Below are 26,855 nucleotides of genomic sequence, written 5' to 3' on the forward strand. Positions count from 1 at the left end.
ATAACGACTCCCACCTCGCCCCTTGTGGGGACCCAGGATGACGTCCATGGATGTCTTTGTGTCTTTGAGTGAGTCTTTGAGTCCATGGATGGTCGATCCGAGCCATTCAATGAAGGCGTTGAATGGATGGATCGGTCGGACATCCGTGGATGGACAATCCATCCGGGACATCTAGCATGGATGGACAGTCCATCCGGGGCGATGGCTGTCTTTGGGTCTCTGAGTCTTTGCGTCCGTGGATGGTCGATCCATCCGCGGTCCGGCTGGATCCGTGCCATGCAATGAAGGCATTGAATGGATGGATCGGTCGGACATCCGTGGATGGCCAATCCATCCGGGACATCTAGCATGACAATCATCTCGACATCTAGACAATCCATCCGGGACAACGCTGAGACAAACAAGGTTTGTCCAGCCGGGACTCTCTCTCGGTTTGTGAATGGGACAATTCAATTCGCTTTGAATGGGACAATCCTTCCATCCGGGGCATCCTCTCGGTAGCCGGTATAGCCGATCTTCTCCGATCCTCCGCGCGCTGTACAGCAGGACAGGATTGCCATATGCATCCCGGAGGTTCTGCGCGCTTCGCTGGAGAGGCGCGTTTCGGTCGTTTTTGTCGTCCATCCGGGACGTTCTCTCGGCAGCCGGTAAAGCCGGTCTTCTCCGATCCTCCAAGCGCTGTACTGCAGGACGGGATTGCCGTATGCATCGCGGAGGTTCTGCACGCTCCGCTGGGGAGGCGCGTTCCGGTCGTTTTGTGCGTCGTCGTAATCAGCCATGCCGGTCGTCCAAGCAGCCTTCAGAGGCCGCTCGTGTCTCGTGCGAAGGATCGCTGCCAACGGTAGATTCACGTGCCGAAACAAGAGTTTGTAATGCGTATGAGCTGCCGTCAGAGGACGCTCGAGTCTCGTGATTCAACAGGGCCGCTGCCGGTGTCGAGTAACTCTCATTATGGCTCTCATCGATTCTCTCCCTCGGCAATTCCATGACATGGACCTAACATGGATCGATCATGTACCCTTGGGAGCCTAGGCAGGTACAGACTGCAATGGACTTACTGTAATGGCCTCCTGTCATGTCATCTTATTTACTGTACTTGCTTACTGTAATTCCATGACATGGACCTAACATGGATCGATCATGTACCCTTGGGAGCCTAGGCAGGTACAGACTGCAATGGACTTACTGTAATGGCCTCCTGTCATGTAACCTTACTTACGGTTACAGCCTACTGTAAAGAGGCTTACTGATTTACACATGTGTTGCATTGCGACGAATGGACATTCGCTCTTCGCCAAGGTACAACGTATCCTATCTACCTACTGTGCCGACGACCCCGCTGTAAGACTAGACTATTGTGACCCACGTGACCGTCCCTCCCTTCGCCTGATACACCCCTGCCTGAAGCAGTGAAGGCACTGAGGTGCCCCTCCGACACCTGCCTCCAGCGGCTACTCCGAAGCAGGGGGACTCCGGGCTTGGGGATGTCGTACCCGGTAGTTTCCGACCCTGTGTTTGCAGGGTAATTTCGCCACCCTGACCGCTATGGAAGGACCGACTGACTTTATAGGGAAATATGTCTTTAACACCCAAAATAATAAAATGATGACTTCCTCAATCCATTAATGCTGACGTGCACTCGCTTCCTGCCGAGCGGCAGTATAGTTCTAACGGTGGGGAGAATGTGGTGAAATTGTACCAAAGTTGAACCCAGGTTTGGTGCTCCGTTAAACCGCTGGGCGGTGTCTATAAGACCTCGGACGTCCGCGACTCGAGGCCACTCCTGCGACATCATTATACAATGCCATGTAGAATTGAATGGTACGTACCCGCCTATATTCTAGGTTTGCTTGCATTGACTGATATATTCAATCTTTCTCATATGATGCCTAGATCCTGACATGTATGTTGCTTGATGTACTTTACAGGATGATGTACAGATCTGATTGAGATTAAACCATACATATGGAACACGTTGTGAATCTGGTTGATTTCCACAACAAACCCCATCATGTTCCAACTATCCCCATCATGTTCCAACTAACCCCATCATGTTCCAACTAACCCCATCATGTTCCAACTAACCCCATCATGTTCTAACTAACCCCATCATGTTCCAACTAACCCCGTCATGCTCCAACTAACCCCGTCATGTTCCAACTAACCCCGTCATGTTCCACCTAACCCCCTCATGTTCCACCTAACCCCCTCACGCTCCAACTAACCCCCTCACGCTCCAACTAACCCCCTCACGCTCCAACTAACCCCCTCACGCTCCAACTAACCCCGTCACGCTCCAACTAACCCCGTCACGCTCCAACTAACCCCGTCACGCTCCAACCAACCCCGTCACGCTCCAACCAACCACGTCACGCTCCAACCAACCCCGTCACGCTCCAACCAACCCCGTCACGTTCCAACCAACCCCGTCACGTTCCAACCAACCCCGTCACGTTCCAACCAACCCCGTCACGTTCCAACCAACCCCGTCACGTTCCAACCAACCCCGTCACGTTCCAACCAACCCCGTCACGTTCCAACCAACCCCGTCACGTTCCAACCAACCCCGTCACGTTCCAACCAACCCCGTCATGTTCCAACCAACCCCGTCACGTTCCAACCAACCCCGTCACGTTCCAACCAACCCCGTCACGTTCCAACCAACCCCGTCACGTTCCAACCAACCCCGTCACGTTCCAACCAACCCCGTCACGTTCCAACCAACCCCGTCACGTTCCAACCAACCCCGTCACGTTCCAACCAACCCCGTCACGTTCCAACCAACCCCGTCACGTTCCAACCAACCCCGTCACGTTCCAACCAACGCCGTCACGTTCCAACCAACCCCGTCACGTTCCAACCAACCCCGTCACGTTCCAACCAACCCCGTCACGTTCCAACCAACCCCGTCACGTTCCAACCAACCCCGTCACGTTCCAACCAACCCCGTCACGTTCCAACCAACCCCGTCACGTTCCAACCAACCCCGTAACGTTCCAACCAACCCCGTCACGTTCCAACCAAACCCCGTCACGTTCCAACCAAACCCCGTCACGTTCCAACCAACCCCGTCACGTTCCAACCAACCCCATCACGTTCCAACCAACCCCGTCACGTTCCAACTAACCCCGTCACGTTCCAACTAACCCCGTCACGTTCCAACTAACCCCGTCACGTTCCAACTAACCCCGTCACGTTCCAACTAACCCCGTCACGTTCCAACTAACCCCCATCACGTTCCAACTAACCCCATCATGTTCCAACTAACCCCATCATGTTCCAACTAACCCCATCGATGTTTTCTGAAATCCTTGCTCTGGTATCCTTGGTGCCTCGTATCCAGAGTCAACATTAAGCAATTAATCCATTTCAATTCGTCTTTACTTCATTTCATAAATGAGAAAAACAAAGTCTACCATGGTATATACTCCGACAGATGTGAGGTTATGCTCTGTGCTGCAAAAGAGGTTGTGAATAACAACAGACCATGTAGGCCTGTTGCCAAGGATTTTAACAGTGTTACTCTGCAACACTATTAGGGCCTGGTGTTGGCTTAGCGGTTAGGGTGCCGGCTTGGGATCCTGGGTTCGAATCCCGGTTTATCGCTGAATTAACCCCAGGGTGGTTGACTCAGCCTGTCGTCCTTCCGAGGTCGGCAAATTTTGCACCAGCTCACTGGTAATTCCCTGCGTGTAGCAAGAGGCGACTAACAGGGTTGGTGGCAGGAAGGGCATCTGGCCGTAAAACATTGCTTCAAAAAGGGGAAAAAGGGGACCACTCCCACTCTGTGGGGAAAAATGGCCTCCAAAGGCGGTTCTTCTGCAACACTATTGCATAACATGCAAAAAATATATTTGGCCCCAAACAAGCATTAATGTTACTGGACGCACCTGCTCATTACGGGAGTCACCAGGGGGTGGGGGCGGGGTATTATCTTTATGATTATTAATATCAGAGCAGATTACACACCATATGGGCAATCTTGTTCCAAGTGTGCAACATTTTCTGTCTTCTACCGACTCCTCTCCGGCCTAGCTCCCCCTGGCCTAGCTCCCCCAGCTCTGTCCCACAAATATTCCTTCAGGACGCACAAGATCTGCCAGGAACCCTCTTCTGGTGAAACTAACAAAATCAAGACTCTCTGCTCACCTTTACTCCTTCATTCCTCTTTTCTCCCGCCTCTGGAACAAACTCCCTCACTCTCTTCAATCCCACTCCACCCTCTAGGTATTTAAAACATCTGTTCACCACCATCTCTTATCTTCCCCCATCCAAAACCTTGATCTTTTCTACCCCCGTTAATACACCCTAAATCCATCGGGAAATAATGCAGCATTAAGGTGACTGTGTCACCTGTGCTAGTTACCTGTGCCACAGAAAGTGGGCGAAGGCTACATTGCCACCCCTGTTGGTTTGTCTGTGTGTCAACGTAGACCACAAATTTTTACACGTTATCTTTTTCAACCAAGTACCTCTATAAAGTATGTGCAATTGCAGAATGCGAGTACATCTATAAGGTATGTACGGTACAATTAGAATATGAGTACGTCCATAAAATATGTACGATAAAACCTGGCGAGGGCCTACAATTTTGGTCCTTTTACATTATTTTTTTGTTTGTTTGTTTTGTATACAAGATCGAGGCTCGTGTAAGAGCTAACATCAATCACAAAAAAAAAACAACGGGCACACAAAACATACAATAAAGGGAGCAGGAGACAAGATGGGGAGAGAGAGCGAAGCACACAAGCACAACAGCAGAGAACAGGGACATCGGGAGATCTGTGGGAGGGAGGGGGCTTGGGGGGAGGTCGCGTGGGGGGGTATTTAAAAAAAAATCTTTTGGTCCTGATTTTTAAATAGACAGTACATAAGCCTTGGAATGTTTATAATATGTGCAAACACTCACTTCAGCTTGATTTTGAGCAGCTCCCCGTCATGTGTTTGCAATGGCTGGAAGATGAATGTCACCAAACTCTCCTGTATCGTGTTATCGGGCAACACATACCACACCCACACAATTATGACCCCAAAATCAAAGGAAATATTTATTCATCTTATAACACTTTAATTTTTCTCCTCACATAATATCATTCACTTCTAATTCATGAATATTGTAACGGTCGGTGGGATTCTTCGACCAGCAAGCCTGCCAGGTGGGAATGGGTCAAATTTGTCCCCTTTTCCGCCCTTAATTTGGGCACGCACCTGTGATAGCGAACCATGGAGCCATTCCCAAAGTTGGTCGAGCGCTGCCAAAGGACAGTTTGGTTTTAAATAATGATTCCTTAATTGTGCAGATTCCCGATTTCCTACGTACGGCTTTATGTGACAATTAAACTATGCGCTGTGGAGCTCCCCGTATTCCTCAATGTTCACAAAACAGGTTCACATTAACAAATGTGATTTATTCCATTGGAACATGCGGTGGGGTAGAAGAAGAGCAGACACCTGCCAGCAGCAATACAGGAGTGAAGAATAATAAATAGAATAATAAATAAATATTTCTTATCAAATAAATAAATAAATAATAATTTCTAATCAAATAAATAAATCAAACAAATAAAATAACATAATAAAAAAATAAGCCAAAGAATAATAAATCACCATCGTGACCAAGGTACTTGACGGTTTCATTATTTTACTTAAAAGCCTCACTCATAGAGAGAAACAAAATGGACAACAAGAGAGACAGGACAAGACAGACGAGAGATTGTGCTTCGAGTGGCAAGGCTGGCCACATGGTGGGTTCGGTTTGGCTCCTCAGTGCCCTGCGCATCTTTCCTGATGCTCGGACGTGTCATCGAACCAAGAAGGACCAGACAGGAACCACAGAGCTGCAGGCAGGCATTAACCAGGGATGGCAAGGGCAATGAAAATGTGACAATCGGGGGGACCTGCAGAGAGTCTTCCCAAGGCACCAAGAACCAACTTTTTGACCAACCACATCAATTGTATTACATTGCGCTGAGTTGCCCTTTTTCATTCAACGCCAGGCTGTCTGTGGGATATGTGGATTGGATGGTGCCGACATCGCATGATGCTCACATGCCCAAACACATTGCTTATGGGTAGTGGTAGCTTTCCGATCACGTATTGGCTGTACTACCGATACGTAAAAGAAACCCTTATCCGATCTGACAGTTCTCCCAGACTGTGGTAAAATGGAAAAATACAAGTAGACAGATTTACATGGGGAATATTGGCAAACGTACATAGGAGGGAGGGAGGTGGGAGTTTAGACGGAAACAATTTGGTGGGAAGACGGAAGCTGCGAAACATACCTCGACACCATCTCATTAATTACAGTAATTACACAAACTGATGTGAACATGCACTATGAAATAACTATGCTTCACCAATCCCCATTTATCCCCAAAGCCCGATGTATGACAATATATTTATTTCATTCTCTGACTTGTCATTACTAAGCCTGGTGTTGACTTAGCGGTTAGGGTGCAGCTTGGGATCCTAGGATCCTGGGTTCGAATCCCGGTCGATCGCTGAATTATCACCAGGGGGGTTGACTCAGCCTGTCATCCTTCCGAGGTCGTGCAAATTGAGTACCAGCTTGCCTATGGGATGAATGATCACAGTGTGTACCCCGATTTAGAATAGGTGCACCGTATCCCTGCGCATCATAAGAGGCGACTAAGGGTTGGCGTAAGGAAGGGCATCCGGCCATAAAAACATTGCCTCGAACAGGGAACCATGATTGTCATGGGACCCGCAAGGCTAACCCCTAGCGGGGAAAATGGCCTTAAAACGATCATTCATTCATTCATTCTCTGAATTATCAGAACTGATTTTTCTTTTTTACTCAATACCTTCATTACTCTGCGCACGAGAAGCTAAAAGCGGGGTTAAGCAATTGGCTAATGTCCGTCAGCCTGTCTGTAAACGTCCGCCATGATCGAGGAACATCTCATTTAAATTGAATGCATATTTTGAACGCGAATCGGAAAACAAACCTGCTGTTACACAGTACTTTGTCTCTGATTTTCGGCCCGATCGTACATGCGCAATGCGCATAGAGGAGTGACATCATTTCTTTACTTTGCCTGACTGTCAAGAAAAATTGAAAATCATTCCAAACAGGAAACTTACTGTTTTTAAGGATGTTATAAAGGACACAAACAACAGGCAGAAATAACTAATATAATGTGATAGATAGGATGGTGTAATAGACACTGGGGAAACGGAGGTAAAATGGCGGTAAATTCCGGAATTAATGTCATTATACGACTTTTACAATCTTCATCTTTTTAATTGAATTATATACTTGAACATTGTAGAACATAAATCATCTTCTCACTTCCAAGAACCTCCAGTTTTGCAGTACAATACCACTTGGACATGTTAAATAAAGGTGGTCTATAAGGGTGATCTTATTTTTGGTATACTAAGTCGAGGCTCATGTAAGGGCTAACACATATAACATACGAGTATAATAAAGGAAGAGGGAGAGAGAGGGAACACACAACAACAGTAGAGAACAAGGACATTGGGAGATCTGTGGAAGGGAGAGGGCTAGGGCGGGGTACATGGGATAAACAAGATGGACACTACTAGGACTTTCAGGAAAGAAGTTGAAGATTGAAAGAGGTGGATTTGTGGTGTATTAACGGGTGTAGAAAGATCAAGATTTTGGATGGGGGAAGATAAGAGATGGTGGTGAACGGCTGCTTTGAAGACCTGGAGGGAGGAGTGGGATTGAAGAGAGCGAGGGAGCTTGTTCCAGGGGCGGGAGAAAAGAGGAATGAAAGAGTGAAGGTGAATAGAGAGTCTTGATTTTGGCAGTTTCACCAGAAGAGGGTTGCTGGCAGATCTTGTGTGTCCTGCAGGAATATTTGGGGGATATCAGGGGTCAACCTGTCAAGTTACGTGTGAGGCAAGTGCACCAGCCCAGAGGGGAGAGCAGTACTCCATCAAGCTGCGGATGAAAGCTTTGTATGTGGTGAGGAGCTCAGTAGAGCCAAGGAAGGACTTCGCATGACGGAGGATGCCCACACGGCGACTGGCTTTGGAGGCCAGCTTGGAAATGTGGTTCACCTGTTGGGTGATGTAGGTCATGGCCAGCATGATCTAGCTATAAGACGGTTTCAATAGCGCTAAACTTCCGGAATTTTTCTTTAATATCATTATTTTATTCAAACTTAAGTTTATACTTGAACACTGCATGATGTATAGTGTTCCATGAACTCTCTAGCATTTATCACTTGAAGAACTTTATTTTCTTAATGTTGGACCGACATGAGGTGTATGACCGACATGACCTACATGACCTACTTTCTACCTACATGACCTCTACATGACGAAGACACCATATACATGAAAACATTTCAGTCTATTGTCCATCATAAGCAAACACCTGTTGGATGATGTAGGCCATGGCCAGCATTTGCATTTTATCAATTGCCTTCTCGTTTACCGTACTGCTGAGGTGAACCAGAATCATATACCATACCTGCCATTGACACATGGTTCATGATCAATAGTGAGCACCTGCCACAGAACTGCATCCTGTCTGGAGTTACTTAATAAGGTCTGCATTGCGATAGGATTATCATTAATTAAATAATTGGCTCTGACCTTTTTGAACTTATGAAATCAATTACTACTCACTGATTACCTTGGAGTGTTTAAATGCTCAAAAACGAATATTCGACACAGCCTGCTGACCTTTTTAATGCTGATGGTAACATCCAGCAAGAAACGCGTCCGTGGATGGTATGGTGTCTCCACATTAGAGAGCATCACCCACAATTAAGACTATAATGTTCAACTGCTCCCTTCCATATGGAGAAGATGAACAGAAACTGATTTTGTTTTGCAGTAAGGCCAATATGCAAAAAACACGTTCAAAAAAATATAGCATTTCAAATCAGTCAAACCGTCTAAAATTATTGTCATTTGTCCACCGTGCCCTGCGCATCTCTCATCCGGATTTGTCAAGGCAGAGTGGTCACGGTCAGATTGCTGATCGGTCCCCATGGACCGGCCTCTCTCTCTCTCTCTCACTCTCTCTCTCTCTCTCTCTCTATCTCTCCCTCTCTCTCACCCTCTCTCTCTCTCTCTCTCTCTCTCTCTCACTTTGTCGTGGCCCTGACGTCGTGAAGGCAGGGATACACAATCCTGGATGCGGGGGGTATCTGGGTCTCTCCTGCAAGATAGATTGGCTGTCGCAATGCCGTGGGCTTGTTTGAGAGAACTGTCCGGGGCTATTCAACAACAACAACAATCAGGCTGGAAGGCAAGGCTCAAACAAGCACAGATATACAAAGGGGAAAAGGTATCGGAGATTTCACCAGCAAAAGAGTCTTTGAATCAACTTGTGGGAGCAAAACCCCCTCGCGATTGGGGAATACCACACCAAGCTGTGGCAGAGGAGAGATTGTGACTCCCCCAGAGCAGCAAGTCTGGCCATTTCCAGTAGAGCAACGTGAGCTGGCACAACTCACGGAAAGGACCTGCAGACCTCGACATTCTGCTCTTTAAGCACCAACTTCTCCTCGACTCCTCTAGACTTTTATCAACTCTTTTTTCCTGATCTTTATCGACTTTAGACTGCTTTTATGGACTTTTAATATTTTATTTCTCTTTTCTAATTTTTATCATTTATCAACTCCAAAGGTGACAATAACTCCAAGATGATAAGAACATCCTCCAACAACGACCTCACCGACTTGCCTTGCCTTTGACATTGCCACCATATTGCCGATGATGAAAACAACTCCAGTACCATGAGAAATTTCTCCATCGCCAACTCAACAACAACCACCATTCGCAATGATCTCTCCCTGTCTTTCTTTCTTTCCTGATATTTCCACATCTTTCTCTCCCCTTATTCCTCCAAATCTGCCTCTTTTGAAGCACTTGTTTTATGCTCCAAACTTGCAGTGGTTAACTGCCAGTTGATCCATTGATGATCCGCCACGATACCACCAGGGCAGCCGTAGGCTGCAAGAAGGTTCTTCATCTCTCTCAGAAGGTTCTAGAGACTTCTAGAGAGGTGTTACACTAAGGGACAAGGTCAAAACTACACAAAACATGGAGAACAAAGTATAAAACACATCCCCATCAGTGGTTGGGTGTAATTGGGTGAACACTCCTATAGAACCCATCCATCAAACACAACAATATAGTATTCTTGATGAGCAAGGTATTCATATGCAGAACTATATTGATGAGGTAAAAATGAGTGAGTGTGCTTTGAATGCTACCTTAAGCTGATCACTCATTTTCTGCTGCACCTCCAGCTGTAGATCCAGTGTATGCTGCTTATCATATTGGGCCTCCAATGCTTTATGCAAGCTGCACACTTCTTCTTCACGCTGTGCCACCTCTGATCTTAACATCTCACAGCCTTCATGGAGAACCAGATGTTGCTTCTCTGTTTCCTGCAACCATAACATATACTGCAATCAAAATCAATACAACATATAACCGAGGATTTTGAAATTTCCTCAGCTTTGAATTTGATTGTGTCCTACGTTCGTCTTCGTTCATATGCAGTACAATGCTGTGGGGTAGCATCATTGGCCAAGGACGTGGCTATGCCACTGATGAACTGTCCTCTGTAGGTTTGGGTAGGAATTTGGGATTTGGCCAAGGTGCCCACGGCACTTGCTGGATTTTACACAAAAGAGTACACAACGTTTAACGTCCATCTGAAGGATGCCATAAACGTCAGCCAATCACCCTTCCAGTGAAGCACTCGGATGACAGTTTATAGCTGGATCGGGATTCAAACGCAGAGCGTGCATACCTCCGGGCCTTCCTTTCCGCCCCATATCCTGAGTTGATGAAACTTTATAAATACGCTACAGAAAGGCTTGCTTTGCAACTTGTTATGTGATAGTGAAACCGTCCCAAACTAGAACGGCACTTGGTAGGGCGAATACCTCCGCCAGGCTGAACAGTTTATGTTTTGTATCCCACCGATAGGCCGGATCTGGATTCGGACCTGAACCAAAATCTAATCTGCTTGTTCTCGTCACCTAACCAACTCGTCCACCAAGTTTATTCATAACTCGTCCATAACTTTTTAAATATCATGTTATATATCGCTTTTCACCCGATCTCTCAATGGTGACGAATCACTTCAAAAATTAAATAAGTCTCTCGTCCGAATCCATATTCAGATCTTCACCAAAATCGAATCGATTCTTCCTCGTCACACACTGTTGTGGAATCAACCTCAGATCTCTCGCAAGAAATGAGGCTTTATTGAACTATTTCTCTACCCATTCCTACAACACAAGAATGCAGATTATTAGTTCCATGAAGAAGGCAATGAAATTTAAAAAGATGTGCGAACATATCCAAGTTTTTACAGAGAAATACAAAGAGCAAACTATAAATTGTTATGTTTGTAATCAGCAAATACACTCATAGGATGCCTCGACTAATCGTAGAGCTCTGTTGAGTCACGTGTATGAACGAGCACCATTTCCACCATCTTATCGGATTATCAAAAGACTGTTTGTTTCCACTGTGTAATAATGACACAGTAAAATATGTTATTATTGTAAAGAGATGCACTTATGGGAAAAATAGTAGGCACCCCGTGACCCGGAGTAAGTCCAGTGTGCCCGTTTCATACAACTGATAATACTAAAAATCCAGCAAGACCATTATATGAAATTGCTTACCATCAGTGGTCGACCATATATCCAGCTTAATGTCGACATTAAAATGATCCAATTCAAATTTAAAGGTAAGTATTGCTCTAATGGTTGGTAATATGATATACAATTCTGATCATGTTTCTTTTTAATGTGTTTTATCTTCTAATTTGTTATCCTATTTTTACCTGCGACTGTCACAGGTTTACAAGAGCTCCGCAAGGTTGTTATTGCTTTGGTTCTTGTTGTGGGTCGATTTTTGAAATGTGCTCCCATTGGTTGGACTGCTGCCAGACCCCACCCACATCTGTCGCTTGACCCCACCCACCATGGCACACAGACAAAATATTATGGCTGCCATCTTGGTTTTCTGGTGAACCTAAGACATCAGGCCCATAGGCCTCTGCTGATTATACACTGCCTGGGTTTGTTGCGTCAGATTTCCATTGGCTTAGTTTTGGTCGAGTGTTATTCTTGATTAGGGACCCTGAAAAATGTAATCATATGTGGGAAAAAAATATTTGTAAGGTTTAATTAAGACCATCAGCATGCATGGCACGTGCCTCTATAAAAAGTGTTAAGTAATTTTTGAATGGTCCCATATCGGGGTTAATCAATCTGTGACCATGTGACGAATCAGCTTGTTCTGAAATAACCGTGTTGGAGGTTGACATGAATGAGAGGTGTCGAGGTAATCTTTTAATAGCGCATCAAATGTGCGTTTCCTAATCGTGCTGTTCATCTTTTAAAAGTGCTTTAAATGCATGTGCGTTTCCCCCATCAGCCCGTTATCGGATTTTGTTGCTGGTTGTGTCCACAGTGCGGTCGATCTTGTTCTTTATTCACCTTTATTGTAGCTGTTCATTTTCATCTTACCTACATCAGCTCTTGTGGAGGCTTATCGATTAGCAGTCACCTGATCATGGTAAATACTGTATTCATAAACTATCTGGAATATATAGTTATTTGTAATCTTGGACATTGTCGGTGTTCTGGTCGGTAATTCGAACAAGTATATGTAGAGTGAATCAAATTTTAAGATGCAGGTGTTCCAGACGGATGGTATTTGGCATTATTACTCACTAGGGCATGCCCGTACTATATATATATCTAAAAGTATATCCCCCCCCCCCCTCTATTTACATGCAATGGTTTGGTCCAAAGCTAACGGCTTGCGAGTACGGTGACAATCCCCCCCCTCTATTTACATGAAATGGTTTGGTCCAAAGCTAACGGCTAGCGGAGTTTGGTAAAGAAATCGCCATAGCGTGCACAAATGCGCAGGAAAGCGAAAGAAACGCAAATTAGTTTTAATTAGTTTTAAAACATAGTTTAACGCCAACATAGCGGCAACATAGTTTGCCAACGTGAAATAAATGAATACGCTCTCAAATGTGCCAAAAAAAAAAAAAACCGCTACCCGTACGCTCTACCCCGCCCGTACGCCCGTAAACAAAAAAAACAACGCTCTTCGCTTCCGCCCTTCGCTCTGACTGAATTGGGAGAAATAATGCGCATAAGAAATCGAGAAATTATTATTTTCTCCGGAAGAAATCGAATTACGTACCGTAATGGCGCACGCGCTGGGCTCAGCATCAGCTCGCTCTCACATCGGCCACGCCTACGCAATAACGCGTTCTGTGATTGGATGCCGGAAGTGCAGTCCTCACTGTCCGGAAGGTCGCAAATCGCAGTTACGATGAATCGCAAATTAGTTTTAATTAGTTTTAAAACATAGTTTAACGGCAACATAGTTTGCCGACGGGAAATAAATGAATACGCTCTCAAATGTGCCATCCGAGGCAGAGTCTGTTCGCCACGTTCGGCACACGTGATAGCTCGCTGCTCTCTGATTGGTTGAATCGTTTTTTGGACATAGCTCGGTAACTACTTCTGCGATTAATTTAAAACCTTGAAAAGGCACATCCTCGGGTCCCCAGCAATATACCTGGCAAGTTTCAAGTATATCGGACCGGTAGTTGTCGAGAAACAGCGGTCACAGACATACAAACATACAAACATACAAACGTACAAACAAACATACACACAGAGATTAGTGGAATTATAGATAGATGTATTATTTAGGATGAGTGGGCAGTTTCCAATCACAGTCAGTGTCGGATGGTTCTGATTGGTGTTTCATAGAAAAGATACGAATACCTAGACAGATAAAGCCAGTTTCGGCCATCACTCATCTGTTAAATTTCCCATGATGCATGATTATATTCGTGGCCTATTTTAAATCTCTACCTGAAGCCAACCTTTAAGTCTAACACCTGGTTTCAATCACATTGCTCTGTACACCAATTTGTTAGCTTCCATCCGTCAATGCACTTACTGTAGGTTTGGGCAATTTCTTGCATTCTTCTTGCACAAGTTCTTTCTCATCTTGTAAACTGCATGAATAAAACATTTTTTAAAATCTCCTTTACAAAACACAATGCAAAATACTTGGCACACATGCACAGAAACCCCTCGGAATAGCGATGTTTGAGGTACCCTAAAGTATATTGTGTGTGTGAGATGAGGATTGTTACCTAAAATGGCTTAAAAAGCTTCTAAAATAAGCCTAAATACTTGGAAAAGTACCTGAGATAAAGGGATGTGCCTCTGCACAACGAAAAAGTTGGAGAACCATTTCAGCTCACCGAACGAGCAGATGTTCATACTGCAAACCCCCAGCGATGTGGACCGGTGCAAGGCCCAAGAGGGCAGGCGTGTGCTACCTAAGACCCCTGACGGATCGCTACCAGTGAATGGACTTTGAACCTTATCAGAGTGCCTCATGTGAACATGGCAGACTAAGTGATTTATTTAACGGACGTCTGCAATTGGAAAGACAATGCTGCATGTCATTACCAAGTAACGGTAACAACTCTTCGACAAAGGACATCTTCACAATGTGAAAATACATGAAGCTTATGTATATGGATTGGGTGCTTCTGAACACCGATGATGACATATTTGGGGCTTGCGAATGCACAGCATAGGTTTTAAATCAACTTTTGAGATGGTGATATTTACTATCATTCATGTTTGGGGAGGGTGGGGGCAGAACATATCATGACAATTTTAAATGACAAATTACTTTCGGAAGAGTATATTGTATTTAAGTAAATATAAGATACTCGTGGGTTCACCTGCCCTGCGGGCAGAAGTGCCTTTCTATGCCCACTGGTCCGCCACAATGGAGCCACAACCCAAATAATAACACCGATGAGAATTCTGAAAAGAAAATCAAAATTAAACATTTTCGATTTTTTTTTTTTTTTAAATGTTTTGCGGAAAACCCCAGTAGGGACTTCCTGAGTGTACCCTGAAATTTTGGTGTCAATCGGCCCAAAGGTCTCAAAGTAGTTACTGGACATACAGACATCACTCTGTTTTCTACACTATAAAAGGAGCCGTGCGTGCGTTCGTGCGAGTTCCACATATTGGTTGGACAGTTCACCTGAATCTGCTGACGATTTCTAAACTATGGCTTACAATTCAGGAACCCTTTAGAATTTACCCTTTAGAACCCTTTAGAATTTACCCTTTAGAACCCATTTAGAATTTACCCTTTAAAACCATTTAGAATTTACCCTTTAGAACCCTTTAGAATTTACCCTTTATAACCCATTCGAATTTACCCTTTAAAACCCTTTAGAATTTACCCTTTAAAACCCCTTTCGAATTTACCCACTAGAACCCTTTAGAATTTACCCTCTATAATTTACCCTTTAGAACCCTTTAGAATTACCTTTTCGAATTTACCGTCGAGAATTTACTGTCTAGAATTTACCCTTTAGAACCCTTTAGAATTCACCCGTTATAATTCACCCTTTAGAACCCTTTATAATTACCCTTTAGAATTTACCCTCTAGACATACAGACATCAGACATACAGACATACAGACATCTAGAATTTACCCTGTAGAACCCTTTAGTTTAGAATTTACCGTTTGGATTTTATCCTTTAGAACCCATTAGAATTTACCCACTAGAACCTTTTATAATTTACCCTTTAGAATTTACCCACTAGAACCTTTTATAATTTACCCTTTAGAATTTACCCACTAGAACCTTTTATAATTTACCCTTTAGAATTTACCATGTAGAACCCTTTATAATTTATCCTTGAGACCCTTTTTTACCCTTTAGAATTTACCCTCTAGAATTTACCATGTAGAACCCTTTAGAATTTACCATGTAGAACCCTTTAGAATTTACCCTCTAGAACCCTTTATAACTCTTTTTCTCAAGCAGCGCTTTCACTGCGGAGGTTACTCCGGTCCTTGCTATTTTATTTCCAACTATTTTCTCTTAAAATTGTGAATTGAGCAGGCGACCATGATGGGTTTCTGTGAAGTCGATGAAAGCATGATAGAGGAGTATAAAGCGTTAAATATCAGAAAGCGTTTTGAGGTGGGAATGCACGTTTGCTTTTATCAGCGGGAGGAGGGTGTAGTCAGGTAGATAGGTGTAACAATTGTGGGTTTATACGTACAAGCATGAAATTTGGCACAGTCATAGATAATAGTCTAATGAATAATTCCAGATATGGACCCACCGCGAAAACGTCCTATGGTAGCCGTGGCGGCCATTTTTAAAAAATGGCCGCTTTTAGTCTAGTGGCTAGATAGGGGTCTCGTGCACCCAGATACTGACGTGCACCCAGGTCAGAGGTGATGCTCCAAAACCAGATACTGATGTCACTATCCTTGACGGGGCAGTGTTGGTGAACGTTCTGAAACCAGTTGCTGCCAAAACCTTCTTTTTTTTTTTTTTTTTTTTTTTTTGTATACAAGATCGAGGCTCGTGAAAGAGCGAACATTAATCACACAGAAAGACAAACCGACACATAAAACATATAACATCGGGAGCGGTAGACAAGATGGGGAGAGAGGGTGAAGGACACAAACACAACATTTGAGAGCAGGGACCGAGAGACATGGAGACATCGAGAGATCTGAGAGAGGGCGAGGGCTTTGGGGGGGGGGGCATGGGAAGGGGGTGGTGGGAGAGGTATAAAACATATGGACACTGCCAGGACTTCCAGGAAAGAAGTTGGAATTTCAAACAAGGTGGATCTGGGGTGAATTAGCGGGGGTAGAAAAGATCAAGGATTTGGATGGGGGAAGATAAGAGATGGTGGTGAACAGCTGTTTTAAAGACCTGGAGGGAGGAGTGGGATTGAAGGGAGTGAGGGAGTTTGTTCCAGAGGCGGGAGAAAAGAGGAATGAAAGAGTGAAGGTGAGCAGAGAGCCGAGATTTCGGCAGTTTAACCATCAGAGGGTTGCTGGCAGATCTTGTGCGACCTGTAGGAATATTTGGGGGACAGAGCACAGAGAGAGCTGGGGGTGCAAGGCCGGAGAGGAGTCGGTAGAAGACAGAAAGACCACCTACCTGCCTGCGGTGAGTGAGTGAAAGGCCCTCAGAGATAGCTTCATCGCGGGAGATTCCAATAATTCTGAAAGCTTTGGTTTCAACAGCGTGAAGCCGAGCTAGGTGTGAGGCAGGAGCACCGGCCCATAAGGGAGAACAGTATTCCATTGAGCTGCGGATGAAAGCCTTGTATGTGGTGAGGAGCTCAGGTGTGCCGAGGAAGGACTTCGCACGACGGAGGAGGCCCAGTCGGCGACTGGCTTTGGAGGCCAGCTTGGAAATGTGGTTTTCCCAAGAAAGATCATGGCAGATAGTGAGACCCAAAATCTTGAGCGACAGAACTTCTTGGAGAGGATTGTTGAGAAAGTAGATGGGAGGGTTGTCCAGTCGATCTTTTCGGAGAGACATAGTAAGAGTGTGAGATTTGTCAGGATTGAAAGACATGTTCCACTTGTTTGACCAGTCTGTGATTTTGTCCAGGTCTTCAGAGAGTGAGGAGGCAGCAGACTGCCGATCTGAGGGAAGAGGAATGGAGCGGCAGAGAGTGGAGTCATCAGCAAAGAGATAGAGAGGATTTTCGAGAGAGTCAGAGAGATCATTGATGAAGACCAGAAAAAGCACGGGGCCCAGAACACTGCCTTGGGGAACTCCAGCCTGAACAGGAAGAGGAGATGAGAGAAACCCATTCAGGGCCACACGTTGATGACAACTAGAGAGGAAGTCCGCCAGCCATGCGTGGAGATTTCCATGGATACCAAAGGAGGAGAGTTTGGTGAGCAGAGCAGGGTGCCAGACCGTGTCGAAGGCACGTGATATGTCGAGGGAGACAGCTCTCATTTCCTGTTTGGCATTGAGGACCTCCATCCATTGTTGAGACAGCAGAAGCAGCATGTCCAGAGTAGAGTGACCTGGTCTGAAACCAAATTGATGATCAGAGATCAAGCCATTGGAGAAGAGGAAAGATTTCATATCCGAAGCAATGATGGAATCCATGACTTTGCTGATAATTGGGAGAAGGCTGATTGGTCTGTAGTTGCTAGGATCTGTTTTTGCACCTTTTTTGTGCAAAGCGGTGATGTTGGCTGATTTCCAAGCAGATGGCAGTTGACCTTGAGCAAAAGAGAGGGTGAAGAGAACAGAGAGAGGGTGAGATAGAGCAGCAGAGCAGGATTTTAGGACCCGTGGGCTGATGCCGTCGGGTCCAGTTGCAGAATCAGAGTCGAGGGTTGACAGAAACTTTTCCACCTTGTCAGGAGGAAAGGACACGGAGTCCAGTAGCAGCAGGGTACGACTGGGTATGGTGGGTACAGAGAGGGATGGGTTTGGGACACAAGATTTAGAGGCAAACACAGAGTTGAGGCATTCAGCTTTTTCACGTGCGGAGTCAGCTGTGTAGCCATTTGAGGTAAGGGAGGGGATGGAGGGGGAACAAACACCAGAAACGGATTTGACCAGACGCCACCAGGATTTGGAAGAGGGAGACAGATAAGAGAGTTCGGTCTTGAGAACGGAGAGATATTGTTCCCTGGCTCTCCTGAGGGTGGACACACACTTGTTTCGGGCTTTGTGAAAGGAAATGAGATTTCCTTCCGTTGGATTTGCTTTCCAGGAGACGAAGGCAAGTTGTTTCTGGGCAACAGCCTCACCACAAGATTCCGTGTACCATGGACGGGAGGAAGGGTATGACAACTGAAGACGAGATGGGATAAATCTGTGCATGAGAGAGAGCAATTTACTTTGGAAGAATTCCCAGGATGAGTTGATGTCAGAGGTGGTAGAGATGGGAGACCAGTCCAGATGATTGATGGCTGCTTGAAGACCGTGCCAGTTGGCCTGAGTGAAATGCCAGACTCGTCGACGCTGAGCAGGCTCCCTGAGGATGGTCAGAGAGATGTCCACTTTAACAAGGACATGATCAGATGATCCGATCGGAGCAGAAGAAGAGCAGCAGACATTTTCAGGGAAGTTAGTCATAACCAAGTCCAGAAGAGAAGATGTTCCGTTGACTGAGATCCGGGTCGGGAAATTGACAGATTGTGTCAGTCCCAGTGAGTCGCAGAAGTCCTTTGCTGAGGAGCCATGGCTGGTGAGAGAGGTACCCACACCCAGCCAACTGGCATGATGACAGTTGAAATCACCACATATGAGGAAGAGAGAGTTGGGATGAGTAGATAGAAGTTGGTCCATATCATCAGACAGCGAGATGTAGATGGAGTCATCACTGTTTGGTGGACGGTACAACACACATATGAACAAGAGGTGGGAGCGAAGGGGAAGCCGTAGCCAGAGGTATTCCTGGGGGTGAGGTGGAGAGAGTGCAGTGCAGGGCGAGTGAGGAAGAGAGTTTTTGATAAAGATAGCAACCCCGCCTCCAGGACGAGGCTCAGGTCTATCATACCGGAGGAGGGAGTAGCCCGGGAGAGATACTATGGAATCAGAGACATCATAAAGGAGGAAAGTTTCTGTTAAGCAGATCACGTCTGGTTTGACAGAAGCAACCTGTATGGAGAGATCAGTTAAGTTTGAACGAAGGCCCCGGATGTTTGAGGTCCATACCGTTAATGAAGAGGAAGGGGGAGCATCAGATACAGAACAGGGGGGAGGAGGGGTAGGGTAAGATGTGGAAGAGGTGGAAGAGGTAGGGAGAGCTGTTGAAGGTGTGTCAGAGATTTCAGAATAGCTCGGAGAAAGGGAAGGATGGGGCGGACAAAAGGTTTGATGGTGATTGGGTGAGCCACAATGAGGTGTTATTTGAGGAGGGGGAAGAGCGAGGCAGAAGGTTGGGGGAGATGGAGGTGAGAGTTTGAAGGGGGAAGAAGCGGGGAGGACGCTTTGAGGAGGGGGAGTGAGAGGGGGGAAATTGAGAAGCAATGAGGGTGGGGAGATTTGAAGGGGAGGGGTGAGGGGGGAGTTTGGGAGGGAAGGGACAAGGGGAGGGATTTAAAAGGGATGGGATATGGGGGAGATTTGGAGGGGAGGGGTGAGGCAGGAGTCTAGGAGGGGAGGGGCGAGGGGGCGTCTTGGCGGGGAGGGGTGAGGGGGTAGTTTAGGAGGGAGGGGGCAAGGGGGGAGATTTGAAAGGGATGGGTGATGGGGAAGATTTGGAGGGGAGGGGTGATGGGGAAGATTTGGAGGGGAGGGGTGATGGGGAAGATTTGGAGGGGAGGGGTTATGGGGAAGATTTGGAGGGGAGGGGTTATGGGGAAGATTTGGAGGGGAGGGGTGAGATTGGATTTTTGAAAGTGTACGATTTATGGGAAACGAACATTTATTGCAAAATGAGTTTCTTGTGACCTTCGAGTTAAAAATACGTTTAAGGACGCTGGATGGAGGATGGAGTGCAGGAGAGTTTAGGGAATGTAGAAAAAAGGCACTATAGGAGATGGATTTTTTTTTTGGGATGAATTGATTTGGTGAGCAAGTCGAAAGCAGCCTTTTAAAGAAGAATAAGAAAAAGGTGTTATAAAATATGACGGAATACATAACTTGAGGGGAAAGTGTAAACATTGAAGGTTAATGAGTGAAAACTATCTGGGGCAATGGGGGAGAAACACGTGGTCGAAGAACGAACGAACGAATAAGAATGAATAAACGAATGAGAACAGAGAAGGAAATGTTTTTTTTTTGTTTTTTTTGTTTTTTTTTTAGTTGAGATTTACACAAGGAAGTAGGCTATGGGTGAAAAGCCTGGGAATACAGAGAACGAACGTTATTGGATCACAAACGACGGACCGCTGAGAGAAAAACAAAGCCTCAAGGTTGTACAGTGCACACTGTACAAGGCCTCAAGACACGACACGAATTAACACGATTTTCAATACAGGTATGAAAGATTTGCACCGAAAAATCTTCGTCGGGACACAATATACGTACAACACCATAAATAAATACAGTTTTAACGAAAATACAAATGGGAACAATCACTTAACTTCGATTCATACAAGGTCACCACGGTCATACAAGGTCACCACGGACGGTTCAGATGTGACGTGCATTCCCGCACGCGACACCAGTCATCTTGCCCCATGTGACCATGAGGAGGCTGATACACGAATGATGATACATCTCGCGGATGCAGTCCGTGATGCAGATCGCGGACCTTTGATGATTATGCGCTGAAAGTATTCTTGCCACACATACAAGGTCACTTGCAAAGAGCCTGTCGTGTGGATATAGTCTGGGACCAGTACCGTGACAACAGCCTGAAATCTCAAGCCAGGGACAAACGTGGGAAAGGCATTCGAAGGAGAGTTGACGGATCCACTGTTCTTCCAGGAAATTGGCAGCAGTTCCTGAGAATTGATGCAAACAAAACAGAACTGTTTGCCTTCTTGACAAAACATATCACACATCTTGTATCAGATAAGCAGATAGTCACCACGGACGGTTCAGATGTGACGTGCATTCCCGCACGCGACACCAGTCATCTTGCCCCATGTGACCATGAGGAGGCTGATACACGAATGATGATACATCTCGCGGATGCAGTCCGTAATGGATTTCAGAAAATTCTTCTGCGTACGGTGGATACAGATATAGTGGTATTGGCTGTGGCAGCAACAACCAAACTCAAAATCCAGGAGCTTTGGGTGGCCTTTGGGACAGGCCAGCACTTCAGGTATATTCCAGCACATGAAATTGCAGCATTCCTCGGACCAGATAAGTCACAGGCCCTCCCGATGTTCCATGCATACACAGGGTGTGACACAGTCTCGTCATTTAATACACGGGGCAAGAATACAGCCTGGGATACCTGGAAAGTATTTGACGAATTGACGCCAGCGTTAGTTCATCTCTCCACGGGGACAGCAGACATCTCTGATGACGTTGTGGCAGTGCTCGAGCGGTTCACCATTCTTCTCTACGATCGCACCAGCAATCTCGTCAACATAGACGAAGCTCGACAGGCACTCTTCACGAAGAAAGGACTAGACGAGCCATGCAAGCTATTCCCCCTACCAGAGGAGCCCTGGTACAACAAATCAAGAGGGCTGTGTACACGGGTGGCCACTGCTGGGGAAACATGCTCGAGGTTGTTATGGATCTGCCCTCACCTGGGGATTGGGGGTAGATCGATCCCCACAACTGGAAACCCCTGTGGTCCATGCTTCCTGAAGCCAGCATTTCATCAAGGGAGCTGATTTGTTGTAAATGCAAAAAGGGTTGCAAGGGACGATGCAAGTGCAAACAAGCTAGCTTGAAATGTACCGCTTTGTGCCAGTGTGGTGGAGAAAATTGTGACGTATAAACAAGATCAAACTGGAACTATCTAGTAATATAAGTTACCGTTACAGTGCTTGGTGGGTTAATTGACATTGCTGGCAACACAAATGCAAATTGTGGTCATTTGGAGAATACAATTATGGCATATATGTGTATCTAGAGTCATTTCATTAGAACATAAAGAAGCATTTGTGTCGTCCGGTAAAAAATAATCGCGGTCAAAACGGCCATTTTGTAAAATGGCCGCCATGGCTACCATAGGACGTTTTCGCGGTGGGTCCATATCTGGAATTATTCATTAGATTATTATCTATGACTGTGCCAAATTTCATGCTTGTACGTCTAAACCCACAATTCTTATGATGGATACACCTATCTGCCTGACTAGTGAGAGAAAGAATGGGAAAGCCTTGGAAGGTGGAGATTGAGGCTTTGGTGGGCGGGTTGAGAACTTTTAGGTTTAAGAAATGGGGGTTGGGGATGGGGTTGAAGGCTTGAGTTTGGGGATGGAATTGATGCCTTAGGGTTGGGAGGTGAAGAGTGGGACTTGGGGTTGGGGGGGGGGGGGGCGGAGTGAGAGCAAAGATGGGACAGAATTGGAAGGAGGAGGCTGAGGGTTTTCTTATTGGGGGGTTGTCAGAATTGCATGTTCGAGTTTAAAAATGAAATTGTGTGTGTGTGTGTGTGTGTGTGTGTGTGTGTTACTGATGGGGGTGGGGGAAAGGGTGATGCAATCAGCTTATGGGTAATGTGCTTGTATCTTATATATATATATATATAGCTCAGTTCGTGTCTTGAGTCATAAGCGCCGCCCATTCTACAGGCCACGCCTTCCCTCCTCCACCCCAGCTCCATAAGCGCCGCCCATTCTACAGGCCACGCCTTCCCTCCTCCACCCCAGCTCCATAAGCACCGCCTTTTAGCCCAACGGCCCACAAGCCCAACCGACAGTCTCCACACAAAGCCGCGTCACATTTTGCGACGTCAAACGCAGTTACCTTCTGTCTGCTGGACACAGTTACCTTCTGTCTGCTGGACACAGTGACGTGTCGCTTACAACTCAATATTTGCTCACCAGACTTTGTGAGGCATCGCAATAACTGTTACAAGCAAAATGATATCCCCCGTTTGATACACACTAGGTGTGTAAAAAATACGTCACTGCACATGACGTCATCATGCAGCAACGGCATTTTTTACATACCTCGCATGGCTGCTTCACATTTTGGGACGTCAAACATAGTTACTTTTGGTCTGCCGAACACCATGACGTGTCGCTTATAACTCATATCTTACAAACAACACGGAGTGCTGGCTTGAGCGCTTAAGCCACTTGGAGAGCGTCTGCTCTGCGAGCTGCTTGGTAATGGCTGCTTTCTTCTCTGAGCTCCCAAGGGTAATCGTGACAAAACTTTATAGTGTGGCGGACACGAAAGCCCACTGGCGTGGTGACATCATTCCGCGCACCAAGTGGGCGGCGGCCACGCCCGAGGGGTAGGCGTGGCCTCAGGATATACACTGGGCGCGCAGCCGGAGCGCGCCAGTGCTACAGTGACCTCTTGTCAATAAAGACACTTTTGTTTAACCGCGTTGTCCACTTCCTCCTTGGTAGCAAGTCGCGCGCGTAGCCCCGCGCTTCAATAGGATCACTTTTTTTTTTACCACTATACACCCTAATAGGGGTTTTGAAACAGTCATTTTCTCATTCACGGTTCATAACCTACAAACACACAAGCCTCGCGGGGAAAGGATGGCAGTCGGAAGGGAGTGGGGGATGGGAGGAGGGTAAATAGTGGGTGGGAGTCTGGATGGGGGGAGGTGAGTGGGATGGGAGGGGGCAAAGGGTGGGTTGGGAGTCCGGAGGGGGGAGGGAGGTGAGTGGGATTGAAGAGGGGGGAAAGGGTGGGTTGGGAGTCCGCAGGGGAGGAGGTGAGTGGGATGGGAGGGGGGAAAGGGTGGGTGGGAGTCTGGATGAGTGGGGAAGGGGTGGGAGTCCGGAGGGGAGGAGGTGAGTGGGATGGGAGGGGGGGGAAATGGTGGGTTGGGAGTCCGGAGGGGGGGGGAGGTGAGTGGGATTGAAGAGGGGGGAAAGGGTGGGTTGGGAGTCCGCAGGGGAGGAGGTGAGTGGGATGGGAGGGGGGAAAGGGTGGGTGGGAGTCTGGATGAGTGGGTAGGGGTGGGAGTCCGGAGGGGAGGAGGTGAGTGGGATGGGAGGGGGGAAAGGGTGGGTGGGAGTCTGGATGAGTGGGTAGGGGTGGGAGTCCGGAGGGGAGGAGGTGAGTGGGATGGGAGGGGGGAAAGGGTGGGTGGGAGTCTGGATGAGTGGGTAGGGGTGGGAGTCCGGAGGGGAGGAGGTGAGTGGGATGGGAGGGGGGAAAGGGTGGGTGGGAGTCTGGATGAGTGGGGAAGGGGTGGGAGTCTGAAGGAATTGGTGTGCAGTAGGAGGATGCAGGGGAAGGGGTGGGAGGAGGGACCCTGCATTACCCGGCAACGCTGAGTACCGTTGCTAGTACATATTATATAGATAGCTTCATGGCTTCATTCACTCTTCCTGCCAACATCTGTCATACTTCGCATCTTTACACAACAGAAAATCCTTTGGCATCATGCCCCTTCCCTTCCCCTTCCCTTCCCCTTCCCTTGCCGTCTCTGCAGAAACTGCTTGTGTTTGATCCTTTTTATGAGGGTAAAGTACTGTGCTTATAGATCAACTAGCTGTTCTATTCCCTCTACCCACCTCAGTTTTGAGGCAGCCTTCCAATATGTCATACTTGGTGGTGATGATGATGAATTCTTTACCATCTTCAAAATAAAATTGAATGGCAAAAGTTGGAAAAAAAAAAATGGAAGTGCCAAAGATTTCTTTGTAAAGAAGGCACCCAACTCAGGCGTCTGAGACAAATTGTCGATATTTGTATTTTCCTGCTCTATAATCTCTAGCACAAGGCTGGTATCTGTGCTGCAAGTGTTAGCTCGCCATTAGATAGGGATGCGCCGTCACGGAGGTCTCGCCACTAGTGATTGGAAGCTCATGGCCCACACACCCTATGACACCCAAGGAAAGTGATTATGTCTCCTTAGCTTCATACCTTGCATATTTGGAAGGATTCATTCATCCAGATTTCCTCAAATATGCAAAATGTTTAATTTACAAAAGCTGTTTGTCAAGATTTTATTGAAATGCCACTTTGAGTTGTTGGTTCTTTATCAGCAAATTGGCATTCCTACAAGTCACTCACCTCTCTAAGGTGCACAAGAGATGCTCGTTCCTCTGGCTGACCTTTGCGAGCTCATTATGATGATTCAGCAATACCTGGCGCAAATGCCCTCTCTCGGTCATCGGATCATCAGGAATACATTCCGAGTCCTCAAGCTGGCCACGTAGATGTTCCAGGTGGGCAACGCTTTGCTTGGCACGGAGCAATGCTTCCTGCTCTCTCTCCTGTTGCCTGGTACGAGAAGCATAATCAGCACGGGAGAGCGGCATATTTTCAGGACTCACTTCATATGGGAAGAAAATAATAGTTTACCACTATTTCTAATGCAAAGTTTTAGCCTCGAGGAATAACTGCAGATTACATCTCCAGCGGGATTTTAGGAGCAGACCAGGAGAGAAAGGGAGCTGGGTAAGATAGCGGAGACGTATGCACAGTGCACACTCGTCTCTGAGCTGTCTAGCTTGGGGTTTGTTTTAGGTTTTTTTTTTTGGTTTTTTTGTATACAAGATCGAGGCTGGTGTAAGAGCTAACATTAATCACACAAAGACAAACGGACACATAAAACATAAGATAAAGGGAGCAGGAGAACAAGATCGAGAGAGAGGGAAGCAGACAAGTACAATATTTGAGAGCAGGGACATCGGGAGATCTGTGGGAGGGAGAGGGCTTGGGGGGTGGGGGAGAAGCATGGGGAGGGTTGAGGTATAAAACACAGGGACACTACAAGCACTTCCAGGAAAGAAGTCGGAATTTCAAAAAAGTGTATCTGGGGTGAATTAGCGGGGGTAGAAAAGATCAAGGTTTTGGATGGGGGGAAGATAAGAGATGGTGGTGAACAGCTGTTTTGAAGACCTGGAGGGAGGAGTGGGATTGAAGAGAGTGAGGGAGTTTTTTTCGCAGAGGCGGAAGAAAAGAGGAATAAAAGAGTGAAGGTGAGCAGAAAGCCGAGATTTTGGCAGTTTCACCATCAGAGGGCTGCTGGCAGATCTCGTGCGACCTGTAGGAATATCTGGAGGACAAAGCACAGAGAGAGCTGGGGGTGCAAGGCCGGAGAGGAGTCTGTAGAAGACAGAAAGACCACCAACCTGCCTGCGGTGAGTGAGTGAAAGGCCCTCGGAGTTAACTTCATCGCGGGAGATTCCAATGATTAAAAATGGGTTTGACTGTCGGTCCAGCTCTGAATTGCCATCCTGGTGTTTTACAGGTAGGGCGATTCATTCATGCGTGTGTGCCATTGCTCGAGTGGATGTTAAACTGGGCCTTCTATCTGCCATCATTAAAGATCCTACAGTGTCAATTCAGGAAGTGTAGGCGAGCTTCGCCAGCACCCTGAACAACTTACAAATTCCTGCTCTAACCTACAGGGGGGCAAATAAACAGCAGCACAGGTGTGCCCCCAGCAAATGATGCTACCTGGAGC

At 46.5% G+C, this 26,855-nt stretch overlaps 1 protein-coding gene across 1 annotated transcript in view; it reads right to left on the reverse strand.

Annotated features, from left to right (window-relative positions):
- The window catches only part of LOC137425729 (coiled-coil domain-containing protein 146-like), a 39,901-nt gene extending 14,197 nt beyond the window's left edge, over window positions 1-25,704 (reverse strand). The window contains exons 1-4 of the mRNA XM_068114463.2: window positions 25,457-25,704; window positions 13,966-14,023; window positions 10,224-10,400; window positions 4,910-4,980 (exon numbers count right to left, since the gene is read on the reverse strand). Coding sequence (XP_067970564.2) covers window positions 4,910-4,980; window positions 10,224-10,400; window positions 13,966-14,023; window positions 25,457-25,704 — 554 coding nt within the window. The remainder of the gene's footprint in view (window positions 1-4,909; window positions 4,981-10,223; window positions 10,401-13,965; window positions 14,024-25,456) is intronic.
- Between the last annotated feature and the right edge of the window lie 1,151 nt (window positions 25,705-26,855).

This window comes from Myxine glutinosa, chromosome 4, assembly GCF_964187855.1.
Source record: "Myxine glutinosa chromosome 4, kmMyxGlut1.1, whole genome shotgun sequence".
NCBI lineage: Eukaryota > Metazoa > Chordata > Myxini > Myxiniformes > Myxinidae > Myxine > Myxine glutinosa.